This window comes from Notothenia rossii, assembly GCF_949606895.1.
Source record: "Notothenia rossii genome assembly, chromosome: 9".
Taxonomy (NCBI): Eukaryota; Metazoa; Chordata; class Actinopteri; order Perciformes; family Nototheniidae; genus Notothenia; species Notothenia rossii.
In genome coordinates this window covers 26,685,833-26,700,175 of record NC_136907.1, presented here as the reverse complement: position 1 = coordinate 26,700,175, position 14,343 = coordinate 26,685,833, and the positions used below count along the sequence as shown (strand labels likewise).

Sequence of the window (14,343 nt, the reverse complement as noted above, 5' to 3'; positions counted from 1 at the left end):
TCAATAGAAATTGCTCGAGACCAGTAATCAAGAAAAGGAAAAAGAAAAGATAATAAGCATCATGAGGAGCTCATACATCAGTTCCTGCGTGATATGAGTTTGGCTTGTCTTTTAAATCACCCATTGTTTCAATGCTAATTGTGACTATTTCTCGATGCATGCACCACAATTACAGATATTTCTTAATCACTTATGTCATTCCATCCTATTCAACTCCAAATACAAAGAAAACAACTCAATAGACGTATAATTCCGCCAGCAAATTAAATGCATCCCTGTCAGAGATGTCAACAATCATCTAAGAATAAAACTCTTAGCTTTTTACAAAAACGTGCAGCTTAAAAAAACCTTTAACAACACAAGACGGGATGACATTATTTCTCCACGTCCTATTTTTCACACCTGCATAACACTTCCAACAAATAGATAACTGCAGACATATATGAACCCACTTCCTGTCAGTTACAAGTTCCCCCATCAAACCAATAAGATGGTTTCACATTTATACTCTGTTGCATAAACACACAATGAGCCTGATTATACTATTGCAGCCTAAAATTGGCATTGAGCTATTTTCTAATAACACATTTAAAAATGGTGACATTTTTAAAAAAAAACTATAATGAGGGATGAAATGCAAATATAAGCATAAAAGCACAGGGAAAAAATGATGTGTATATAAATCAGCATAACCTCAATCATGCTGAACGTTTCCTTTAAGTCTTATTTGTCCAACTTTAATTGCTTTGGTGAAACAGCACAGGCAAGGTGAGAACAATGGAGCCACACTAGGTATTTCTCGACAATAACAAACAGACAACCACCGCTTCTTTGTGTCTGCTGTGTGAGCACACAAAATTAGGTAAGCCGGTGACATGAGACATAATCATTTTCTTTGAGCGGGGTTAGTGACCAATTTATTCTTACCTTAGGCTGGGCGCGACGTGGAAAGGCAACCTTAGGATCAATCTGAGAAGGAGAAAATAAATTGTTGTTAAAAGAAACGCTGGGTTTTTGGTGAAAAGCAATGAATAGGTGTTAAAAATATTTCTCAAACTGTAAGACCACAAAAGGCTCCCCAGAGTCCAAGCATTCATATTGTAAATCCTCTGTGACCACGGATAAATACTAGGACTTTAAAAGCAGTAATACAGATTAAAAATGTATTCAAATTGTGATATTTTCAATTGACAATATTAAGAATGTATCTAAGCCATTAAGATTAACAAAAGCTGCCTGTGTCGATAGAAACAGTCTGCTCTTGAATTCAATAAGCATTTTTTACACTAAATCTGCATTCAGGAGCTGTCAAAGTTATTGCAATTACAAATTAAGTGCACATAAATGGCCCAACAAAAGGATGATTAGAACATAGGAAGGATGTTTTTTTTCATTGCACAATGGCTCTCCTACATTGAAGCTGACTTTTGTTTAATCTGACCTTTAATTTTTCCCCTCTGTCTGCCGCTCTGGTTAAAGTTTTAAGTTATTTTGACGAGGAACGGCTGAGTCATGGTTATGTGTATCTTAATATGCTAATTCCCTTGTAGTCATGTTGCAGTCAAAAATATCAAATCTGACAACTACATGCCCTGATCATGTTTTTCTCTTGATCATTGATGAGTCACATTGTCTTAGTCGGCAGATAAAAAGCAATTTATGTTTTTTATTTTTTCGTAGCAGCTGGTATACAAGGCTCTTTACAAAATATATTCACCAATATCCCAAACAAACGTTGAAACTGTTCCTTGATCAGGGTAGACTGGAACAAATATTGGTATCTATGGTGTGTATTGTAATGTGCTGTTTTGCTGAAGAACATACAATTGAAATAAGTATAAATACAAAATTATATTCCTATTAAAATGTTTGCTAAATTAAATTACATGCATAATAATAATAATAAGAATAATACAAATTAAAAACATGGAATATATATTTGTAACAAAACTATAGAGATGCGAAGTCCCGCCCATCTACATCTACCCATGGGACCTTATTTCGGAAAAAGTATGTATTGAAGTCAATGGGGAGCGAAAACGTATCTTTCGATCCCGTTTGAATTGTGCCACGAATTACACATGAAGTTTGTCAATCTTAAAAAATCATTTCCATGTCAAAAAAGTCACAGTTTGTCATAAAACTGTTGAAATATAAGACTATGAAAAATACGCAACTAGAAAGACTACAAATCCCAGAATCCCGGTCCCGCATGCTGGCTCTTACGGAACCGACTAACTCCCCTTTTGTGTATGTACAACTCTCAACATGCCCAGACTTGTAGTGATTTTCACCTCTTTTAATACTTTCCGCCTCATTCTGAAAGAAAGAAGTGAAATGTGCCAACGTGACGGCCGTCTTGGTGTGTGGGGAGACGGGAGATGTAGTTTATTGAGCGGTTTCACACAAAAAAAAAAGGTGTTACTTCACAGTTTTATGACAAAAAATGTTTTTGACTTGCAAAATTAACCTTTAAATTGACAATCATCATATGTGTAATTCATGGCACAATTCAAACGGAATCAAAAGATAATCTTTCTCTCTCCATTGACTTCAATACATACTTTTTCCGAAATAAGGTCCCATGGAGCTCCCCCGGTATTGTAAGTTTCTCACCAAAAAGTTGACATTTGATCAATCATGATTCATTTATTATTATTTAAATGTTGCTACATAAAGCTTCAAAAAAGCTCTTTTATTCACAATGCAGCATTGTAGCAGCCTATCAGTCATTCAATGAATCCCTACTATACAGCATTCTATAATTAGACGGGTGCAGAGATTAGGCCCCATAACTGCTTTCACGCAGGTCGGCTTAGTTTTTCGGAATTTTCGCTGAGCAATTAGGTTAAAAACAGACTAACATCTCAAATGAATATCTTTAAGTCTGACTAATGGAAGTGAAATGATGAGGATTTGAAAATATATCAAATATCCCTGACATTACTTTGATATTTTCTACTACTGATACAAATGTAAAAAGGTATTTGGCGATGCACTATGGCAAAGCACATTTAAAAGACTGCGAATTACTGACTAATATTGGTGATACGACATCATTTTACAATGGTGTCAACTGATATAGTACATTCAAAAAACAACAACAGAAAAAGAAGAACAAGTTAGTGAGCAAGCCAGCCACACTATCGCTCTGCCGGTCATGGTCGCAGCTTTTATTTTAGGCAGGAATCGCTGATTGAATATGACAGGGAGAAAATGAGAGTCTGGGGCCTCTGACGCCTCCAGATATTGCCAAATAACCAGGAGGATGCGTCAGATCAGCCTGTTTCTCCATCTTATGCTTGTTATCTCATTAGCTACATTTCCCTAATTCATTTCACTGGTATGAAGGCATGTGGGGGGGTCTCATCAACCTTTACAATGTAGAGGAACTATCTCATACAGCAATGTCTTCCTCAATTGTCTTTGCCTGGATACCAAAGAAATTGTAAGTGGAAAGATTTGCTTTTGTTTTTAACTGAAAATCATTTTTTATATATCTTCTGCTGCGTATTAAACTCACATCTACAATCAGTATACTAATTATATGCATCCATAAAAGTTACTCCTTGAGCACAGATGGATATATTTATGAAAAAACAAATCTCTTCCTGATGAGGAAAACAATGAAAATAGAATGAATTAAGAAACACAAGAACATAAAGACACCATCTGCACAGATCAATTAAGCCAATGAGACTGAGCACGTTTTAATGTGTTTGAAGGGAAACCATGATGTGCAATGTCATTGTCATCTTTTCTGTCAGTCTCAGTTATTACGGTAATCTTTTTAAATCAAGTCAAAATGAGAAATGAATTCAATAACACCTGGGTATGGCAACCCCTGCTTGTAATGAATTTAATTTAAAGATTTGTTTTAGCACTTAGCCCCAGGCATAACCAATTCAAACTCAATTAGTCTGTGTGCCCTATTTGAGCAAAGACAACACATTATGCTTAGAATACCAAAGTCCTATATACACTTGGAAATATATCTGACTTTTTTTTAAGCCTATACAAAACCTATTAAACCTCATTTCAACATATTGTGTCAACTAATTGTTTTTCCTGCCTGCTGAGAATTTATTTTCACAACGAGGCTTTCCGATTCAAGAGAGCACCAAAAAACAATGGAGGTCCTATAGTTTTCTGTCAGTTGCAAATACTACAACTATCAAAAAGAGGCAATTATATGCACAGAATGGTGTTGAAATGAGGCTACTGTGGATTGTTTAAAGTCACTCTCAAGGCAATGCAACCAAATGAGGCAAAGAGGACTTACTAACCAATCCTTCTGAGAAATCTTGTAGCAGCACCTTTTTAGGTCACAACTTATGATGAATGACCGAGAAATTTGAACAGGAGGAGAGGAGACGAAGCAATCGTTTCCCTTTGGTTTACATATTAATGTGTAAAAATGTGAAAGTGCCATCATAACTAAGGCCAATAGCTAAAATGTGCACTGCACTTTACTCTGAGGTGGAATAAGTACTGGGATGTTATACTTAAGTTAAAAGTAGTAAGATTGCTGTGTACAAATACTCTGTTACAAGTAAAAGTCCTGCATTTCAAATATGTATTGGCAGCAAAATATACTTAAGTACTAAATCTGAAAGTACTCATCTAAGTGGCCATCACATACTGGATTATAATTAGTGATCCAGTAACGTGTTTTACATTTGGATTTTGGAGCTGTTAAAAAGGTGAAAAGAATGCCAGGTATCTCCATCCACAAAATTACATCATTATGCATAAGTTAAATTACATTTTTGTATCAAAATATGAACTAAATAATGTCCTGAAATAAATGTAGTCGAGTAAAAACTACAGTATTTGCTTTCAAAATGTGTACAATGTAGCATAAAAAGCAAATACTCAAGTAAAGTACATGTACTTTAAAAAAGAACAGTTCTTGAGTAAATAGCCGCGTTCACACCGGAGTACTTTTCCCACTTTAGTTCCGATATAGTTCCGAAATGTCGTGTTCACACCAAAAAGAGCCGGAACTAAAATTAGTTCATGAGAACCTTTTTACCCCCTTTTCCGTCCCTGCTAGAGAGCAGGGACTCTCATGCGGCTCTCTTGTGAGAAAAGAGCTATATTTCTGATTGGCTGGGCGGATTGCAAACCACGCCCCGTAAAACAAAAAAAAAGTGTTGTGAAGCCACCATTTTATTATCCTCGCATTAGCTTTATTAGCATTAGCATTAGCCCAGCGCAGAAACGCAGAGAGACTAACTTATGGCAACACAAAATAAAACATGGGAGCGGTGAAGAGGAGGAGGTGTCTGCGTTCTGGCGATTTACTCGGAAGGCTTCAGTAGAAGCTGCTGGGAGTCCCAGCAGCTTCTACTGAAGCCAGTCCCCAACAACCGGGGACATCCGGCCGGGGATTTTGGGCGGCAGTATACGCCGTGAAGTTGTTTGCGGTCTGCCAGTAAACCCAAAGCAGAAAAAGAAGAAGTGACGTCAGCGGCTTCATTTGCCTAATCCACCCCCAGGGACTTATTCCGGTGTGAACGCGATCTGTACTTAGTTCATCAGAACTAAAGAGTTCTGATGAACTAAGTTCTCATGAACCTTTGTGGGAAAAGTACTGCGGTGTGAAAGCTCCTATTGTACTTAGTTACCTTCCACCCCTGACTTTACTGTGTAACCAAACCTTTGAACCAGAGACTATGCTGTCCCGGTTTGACCCGATACTTCCTTCCTGAAACATTTTGGTTATGCAACTCACATACCATCAGGGTTTGGGATCAGTCAACCGAACCTGGGCACTTGTTACAGGAGTTTCCACACAAGGTGCAACATTTCCCTCAAGCCTGATTTCATTTATATCTTCAAAATGTTAGCTTTTATTAAAAACACCAACCTATTAGTGATGTACTTTGCATGTTTTTGTTTTTGAGTATACTATTCTTCCCTTAATGTGTTCGGGGGGAGGGCACTCTCTTATCCTCACTGTGCTTTTACTTTCAATGTTATTCTCTATCAGCTGAATGCTACAAATTAAAGCATTCTCTTTGATTTGTTGAAATTGATTTTAGGGACAAATCACAAACTGATGTAGAAGTAAAAAGGTGTTTTTAAGGGATATTTGTCCCAAAAAGCACATAAGTTAAAAAGACACGCAACATCTTCGTAGATAGTGACACCTCCCATCCAGCTTTATGGTTATCTTCTAGTAGCAAGTACTTTATTAATCCCCCTCTAGGAAATGTCTTTATCATGAAAACATTACAAGCTGTGCATGCAAAATAAACGGCACATAGATTATTAGAAACCTGACTGCGAGTTGAGCAAACAATCTGCTCTGAATATGAATATGCTCCACCTGAACATTACGTTTTATTAGTTGCCAGATTAGCTGCTCAAACGATGGGAACCAGCTATTAAGCAGGTAAACACATGGAAATTACCTTCCATTTATTGTTTTAACACTGAAGTATGAAGGTCGTAAAATTCATTAAGGAGCAGAGAAATAAACGTGACTGATGTACAACAACATTTTCTATTGTCGTTTTATTGGGTATGAAAGTGGAGGTTTTTGTTTTACATTAAGCAAAGTAGAAGCAATATGACACTTAAGTAGTCCACAGACAGTTCAGGCTCAAAGATGTTGCCCAATATCATATATTTTTATAATAAAATTAGAATAATAATTGATGGTATATGTCCTTCCAAGAAAAAGGATATAGTTAGAATCATGTACACAGGGATATGAATCCTGGTCTCATTCGGGATATGATGTTTACATTGATCTCGAGGAAACCTGGGGCAAATGTAGACACACTCATGCAGCTCTTCATTCTTACAGGTATGTTTATTAGAGGCATCTGTTATCTATAAATGTCTGTAATTTAGGTTCTATGGGGTCCTTTTTTCCTTTGATTAATGTACTAAAACCCTCTAATGGTAGCAGTACCTTTTATGTACAATTGACAGACAACCTATAATGTGATGTCATTTTCAAAAGGCACTGCAATTACGGAATGCAAGCCTTTTGCAATGTGTGAACCTCAGGTAGCACCTACACAAGTTTACACAGTTCAGTACCTGCGGAGCACCATAGAATGACAATCTAAAGATTCGCTACTGCTAACGTAGCTGTAGTCGGGAGCTTTGTCCTCACTATTAAGCAAACCAGGACTCTACAGTGTGTTGGTAAGTATTTCTCACCTTATGGCCTCTTTACATCACCCAAAATTGTACAAAATAAGAGCTTCTCTACATCTTTATTTTATGATGAAACATGATCCCAGACAGAACAAAGGCGGATTTCCTCAAGACATCATACAACCTGATATGTCAACATAATAAATGAGAACATCCCCTTCTTACCCTGCCTCCCCCTCCATCTTTTATCTTCCACAGCCCTTTACTACAGGGTCTCTGTGGGCTGTTTCTGCATGCGACTGTTGGAGATCTGTGCCGAGAAACAGCCTATATCTTAAGTTCACATCTTATAAAAGGATTTCATGTATTAATGCGGCTCCTGGGTAAACTCTCTTCCTCTCTCTTAAGACGTATCTACACCGGCATGATGGCGTGGTGTTTAAGCTAAAAGGAAACGGCTTATCAAAGCTTGCAGCTTTTTACCCCAACTTTATAGTGTGAGCAGGTCCACAGGTGTGTTTGTGAGATACCGACGGAAAAGACAAGAATTAAAACATAACATATTCCATATCTGTGCTGTCAATCTTTACAGATTTTTTTTTTTTGCGGATGGGATAATACCTCAAAGAGTTTTTAAAGCCAGCCAAATCAATAATGAGAATTTCACGAAGGAAATATGCAACACCATTATGAGTATGATCCAGATTCACTGGTATAACAGAAGATATTACATTACCGGCCTGACAAACATCTCATGTTCTGTATGTACCGACAAGAGACATATACAGCGTGAAGTAATAACGCCTTGAGCCATAATTAACTGCAGAAGACAGAGCACCTGCTTTTCTTAAACAAGAGCGAGTCAGAGTTCAGCTCACTGATTTGACTTTACAACCTTATCCTATCGGAGGAATATGATTTTGATCTGCCAAGAACAGCTGCTCATCCGTGCCTTTCCTCTTGGGTTGCTCCCTGCCTCACCTTAAACATCAAAACTGCAGGTCCAATTTGACCGGGGGTCCTCCATATGGAACATCCAGGAATGTATAGAATTTGTCTCTTACAAGAAAACAAAGAAATGGTTGTAAGAAATTAAACCATAAATTGTTAACATAAGAGGAATTATCTCCCGCTGCCTTGAAGGAATATATATTGCATTAACAATTGGTGGGTCCCTTATGGATATTGGATGAAATTGTATTTTATTTTGTATAAACGCTTCACATTAAACATTTAAAGACGCAACTAGGTCTGAACGATTTGGAAATTATACATCATAGCAATTATTAAGTCTGATATTGCAATAGGATTCACAATTCCTTCAAGGAATGGCTTCATCATTATTCTCATTTTCATTGAGAAATCTAATAAAATTTGCATAGTGGATTTATTTCCCAGTGTGTAGAATACAATATTCAACTCTGTACATCTCTGCAATACTTAATTTAGAAGTATTGCAACACATGTTTTACCTCCTGGAATCTGAAAATTGTACTATAACGTTATTTTTGATTCATTGTTTAGCCCCAATGCCAACATTGCATCAATCTACTGCCTTGTTAAGTTTGCAAGTGTATTTCTCAAATGCAAAATCATGTGCTATGATCTCTCCTGTTCATACCCGCCTGCCTGGAAACATCTTCAGGAACAGATGCTTTGAGTTGCATATTTCTAAACCGAACAAAGCATCATGAAAAATGGTAAATATGTTCTGAATTACCAGCATGTGTGTTTTGAAGCCCCAGGCTGTTCTTCTCCATATGTCTCATTCACATTCATCCTTTTCTGAGTGTTTTCATAACCGGACAAAAAGCAGCCACACGGTAAAAATCAGAAAGCAGAAGAACGACAACTGTGATCGCGTGCACGTCCTGCCATTTGTGTGGATGTCACATTAATATCGAATATAATGAAGAAATTCTTTGTGAGGTACCAGTGTAATCAAAGCAATAAATGCCTCTTTTGTGTTTGCATTCAACAAATACTAATAGTTTGTTAAATAAAAGCCACATTCATTTATTTCGCCCATTAAACTAAATCACTCATACAATTAGATAATAACAAAGGGTGGGTATGATTTCTACTGAATAATCTGACTCAGCTTGTTCACTGTCACAGAACCTCCAGCCACTGACGCCTTTCAAGGTTACTCCGGACAAAAACATTGGTAAGGATTCTTTCAAGCACTGCAAAAGTAGGAGGCTTGTATCGAACCAACATCTGCAAACGCATCAAGAACCATCCACATTCTCTGGACTCGGCTCCTTCTTCCCATTCGTGCTGAGCAACTTTATAAAAACAGATATGATATAGCCTAATGCAATGCGATCTTGATAGCGTGAGCGTGGAGATATCCAGCACAGCAGATACAGCCCAATGACTAATGGTGAGGAAAACAACACAGACAGCTGCCTTAGGTTTGCAATCTGCTATTTCATCGCCAACGGATAAACAACAGCACATTAGCAGCTAGGAAATATCCATTTCTGCATGTATTTGAGTCAGGATCTTTGGTATGTCAATTATACTGTCAAACACTCATCTGATTATAAAAATGTCAAGCTAAACAAAGCTTTGCTTCAGCTTCACTTTGTTGTTTATTGTGACGGAGGCATTAGTTATCCCTATTATTACAGGACTATCAGTACCATCAATGCATTTTAGGTTGGAGGGTATGGAGACACAATTCTTGCCCATGAAAACAAAGCAAATGACTCATTCCAAAACCAAATGTCTATATTGATATCAGACAGGAATGCAAATATGATTTGGCACCATATATTCTTCTGAATAAAGATTGTGTAAAAGTCTATAATGATGATGTTATTAGTCTGTAAACAAATATTTATTGGAGGCAGTCTGGTGGCCTGAGGGTTTAAGTCGCTGACCATGTGATCGAGTCTGGCCTGGACTCTTTCTCCCTTAATTTCCTGTCAGCTCTCTTCTATATGCTATCTAATAAAAGCAGGGAGAAAGAAAGCCCTGATAAATACCTTAACATATTTACAATGAAAATCCACCACAACAGCATATAGATTTTCTTTATTAAACTGCCTTACAAAGGGAATAATACGGGCTATGTTACATTTTTAAGGATTCGCCAAAAGCCCTGTGTAACTTTTCCATTAGGTAAGGAGAGACATTGAACAAGTTCAGTGCTGTGCCGCAATTCTGGGTAGAATGTCACTGTTCAGTAAGGGGGAGGCTCTGATGAAATTAGCAAAAACTACCTATAGGCTACAATAAGTGTGATATGTTACCATTGTTAATGTACATATATGTAGCTGCAACGCTTTGAGCATTTTTATGTGGATATAGAACAGGTGGCTCACAATTTGAGAAAATGAAAATTGTATAGAACACATTTTGCATAGCACTTAATATGCTTGTGGAACAAGTGCTTTACCTCCAGCCGAATGCATAAAAAAATAGTCAAAGGATATTCTACATTTTGATAATGACAATAACTGCAGGCGAAAGTTTGGTAACTTTTATGATAAGGAAAAAAGTAGCTTTTTCTTACGGGTGGAAAAACTATTTTGCAATCAATAAGTCAGTTGCAACATTGAAGTAGCAGTGGACTGAGACTGTGCTATGAGCATGAGGTCATAAAGTTAAATCCAATGAATATCCTGAATATCATTTTAAATTCTGAAGGAATGTAACTGTTTCCTGCTGCTGCAGCTCTCATAGTGCCTTCGGGCAAAGCGTTGAACCAACACCTGCTCCGTTTTAAAAAGGAAATAAACTGGGGCTGTACCGGACAACTCTTAGGTATAAAACTGCGCACACGTTTCCCCCCCCGACCTTCACTGTAAGTATATACTGCAACAAAGTTGTTCAATGAAAATGTCTTGCTTAAAGTTATCAAATTGCCTTATATTCTGCCTCAAACTGCGTTTGAATAATTTCCTCTATCTACAGTATGTACTCTACAGATATTTGCAATGCCATCACTTATAATTATTGTTCCTTGCAATGTCAATAACTGCCCTTTATATATTTAATGACTGATGATTCACTGACTGTCATTAATTTCCCCATAAGACATAGGAACACTAAAGCACAATGTTTAGGTGATACACTGAGCATAACATAAAAGGCTGTATGAGTTGGGGGGGGGGGGGGGGGGCTAATTATCTACGGCATGCCCATCAAGTGTTATCAATAATTTTGTAAAAGGTATGCATGTCTCTTTTTTTATAATGTTAAATAACATTTTTTTAGACCGGTAGGAATAGCAAGTTTATAGAAGTAAAGCCTTCCTTACTGAGCTGTTCTTATAACTGTCTGGAAAACTCAGTGCCCACAAAAAAAATAATAAAGCCATACCCTGAGAACTTTACAGAAAATAAAGCAATGTCTACTACCCAACAAAAAGCACTCAGGCTAAAAAATATAATTATAATGGACAACACATCTTTAACATTACTGGTCTAGTAAGTATCATCAGATACAATTTGTCTTTCTTGATCCTTAAACATATTCCTCCATCTAGAACTGCCTTCAGTTAAGGTAGCACACACAGAACTATGCTGGCATACCCTGATATTACCACCTACCGAGCTGAATTTCCAGCCAAATACAATTTCAGCTGAACCCCGTCTAATCCATCACTCCAGACATCTTTCAAAAATCACATCTTTAATTATTAACCTACTGAAAATGTCAAAGGGAAGTACAATGTGCTTTGTTCATGTGTGTTCATTGTGCATAGGTGTATGTCTGAATCAGTTCCCAAATATGTGCAAGCAATTTAGTTTCTAAAATAAACATGCTTTCATAACGGTTATTGCTTTTACAATGACTAATTCAAAAAATACATTGTTATACATTAGAAAAGAACAATTACTTTAAATAACATGTAAAAATGTAATCAAGCTTTAGTTTTCACAAATACAGAACTCCGTGTTTGACATTAGGGCAACATTTCTTTAGGGGTAAAGTTTTTTTTTACATTTACAGTATCAGTGCGTCAGGCATTACACAATGCTATATCTGCTGGGTCAAAAAGTAGCGAGGCAGCAGGCCTGAGACAGCACGCCCTTCAGTGGAACATGAGATATGTGCACACTACACATGTGGCCACAGCGAAGAAGGGGGCGTGTCAGCCGCGTTCATCCAAAGAAGTGAAAGTGAACACACACAATATTCCCCTGCAGTTGTGTTTTATTGCTAAGCTGTTAGTGTTGAAGGGTATCATCATGCATTTAGCCTTTTTACATGACCTTGATCCACACAGCCTGCAAGAGGTGTTTACCCACAAGCCCTTTAGGCAATAAAAAGTCACACATTTATGACATGACGGGTTTCCACTGGCAGTACAAACATTAAACAAGGAATACACACTTATGTAAGTGTAGATAAAATTAACTCACCGTCTTTGAGTCTAATTCGTGGTGTTGTTGAGCCAAGACTTTATCTACACTGGCAGCATCTGTAAACGTAACAAACCCAAATCCTCTGCAAAAGACACAAAGACACAAATATTAAAATGTATACACACAAAATACATATTTCTTTACAATACAAATGATTAAAAGAAAGACATTACATGTTATACTTCAGATAATATTCCTATGACCTTATTATTGTGACAATATTTATGTGTAAATGTATTTATAATCCACATTGTGAACATCCTATAGCAGATTTAAAAGAGAATCTGTGGACACTGCTGATCATTATTTTGTATGTCACAATGTGAGGCGACACTACACCAACATTGTGGTGCAGTCACAAAGTCAATGTCAAATTGCATTGGGCTGCAGCTTTACAGCAGTGAGCATTTAAGCTTATCTGGCTTGCTGTGAAACCACACGCAGGCGCGCACACGGGGACACACACGAACACATGCACGCGCGGACACACAAACACACATACACGCTGGATTAATACGAAACGAAACACGGACAAAGTGAGCGATATCGCTGCATGCACTGGGGAAGGAAAAGTAGATAAAAAGCCCTGTATTTACCTTGAGCGTTTTGTCGTGGGGTCTCTCATCACCATACATTCTCTTATTTCTCCGAATTTACTAAAATAGTCTCTAAGGCTGTCTGTGAACAGAGAAAATATGTCGGGTCATTTTGACAGAAACATATGGGCATGCTGTTGTCACTGTATTGAAATAAAAACACCCCGCGATGCGCATAGGGGTCGAATAGAGGACTTCAGATGGACGGAGATCAAAAATAACATCGTGCGCACACACTACTGAGATATCCCATACAGTACACTACTGCACAGTGCACGAACATACACGGGCAGCAGCGAGCACTCAGTCACAGCGACAAAAACAACAAGAAATACTGGACACGTTGTAAAAGAGAATAACAGTCTCACCTGGTGAGGTTTGCCAGCTGAGGCCACCGATAAACATTTTACTGTAAGGGGAAAACACAACAGAAGTGAGTCCAGATGTCAGTTCGGCCATTTTGACGACTAACTACTTCTAAAAGCGACCTTAAAGGATAAAGGAAGACTATGAAAACACATTCGCGCTTCGTAATTATAGTCTATCTACATAAAAGGGGGAGGCTACGAAACTGAGGTCTTAAACTGAATCTGGAAACAGACCGGCTTAAGTGCGTACTGTGAAGGGACGAATCCAACACGGCAGTCGAAGTCCTCTCTAAGATGTTGAAACATGAAAAAAAACCGTACCTTTGGATTAAATTTAGAAAGATTCTTACCCCGGGTCATGTTGTGAGTCGTTTAGGCTTCCGGATGTGGCTTGACTCCCGTCTCCTTCCATATCTATTTCAAACTATAGGCTGGGACTACAGTAACAGTGACAGACACACACAGATACGGGCAGGAGATATGCAAAGCCCCGCTATGAGAATATTACTGAGCCGGGAATGAAAGCGTCACACGTGGGATCAGCTCAGCCCCCTGCTCCCTCCTCCCTCTCGCAGCACGCTCTACCTTGGCCCGGAGGGGCGGAGCCTGCCTCTGTCACCTAACCAATCCAATTGACGTCAATTCAGGCAATCTGCAAACCAATCCTCCGATTTGTCATTTAATTAAGCACTAAGCCACTAGAGGTGAAAGTGGCTTATTGCTCTTCTAAATCAGTGGACACATACCATTAAAACAAACAAAAAAATATTTGGCCAAGAAAAGTTACACCTAATTAGCCACGTTAACATATTCAACAGACAAGTCAAGCTTTTCAAAGCAGCAGCGCGATTATTTATTATACAAATTACGATATCCATTCGC

At 37.9% G+C, this 14,343-nt stretch overlaps 1 protein-coding gene across 12 annotated transcripts in view; it reads right to left on the bottom strand.

Moving 5' to 3' along the window:
* Positions 1 to 14,074, bottom strand: part of LOC307019677 (RNA-binding protein Musashi homolog 2) — a 306,709-nt gene extending 292,635 nt beyond the window's left edge. For 3 of the 12 annotated variants that reach the window (XM_079650720.1, XM_079650721.1, XM_079650723.1), the window contains exons 1-5: positions 13,812 to 14,069; positions 13,462 to 13,502; positions 13,094 to 13,175; positions 12,495 to 12,579; positions 928 to 969 (exon numbers count right to left, since the gene is read on the bottom strand). In XM_079650720.1, the coding sequence (XP_079506846.1) occupies positions 928 to 969; positions 12,495 to 12,579; positions 13,094 to 13,175; positions 13,462 to 13,502; positions 13,812 to 13,873 (312 nt within the window). In that variant the 5' untranslated portion in view covers positions 13,874 to 14,069. Of the gene's footprint in view, positions 1 to 927; positions 970 to 12,494; positions 12,580 to 13,093; positions 13,176 to 13,461; positions 13,503 to 13,811 lie in introns of all 12 variants that reach the window. The other 9 variants (XM_079650724.1, XM_079650717.1, XM_079650714.1 and 6 more) reach the window with 7 other exon arrangements.
* Between the last annotated feature and the right edge of the window lie 269 nt (positions 14,075 to 14,343).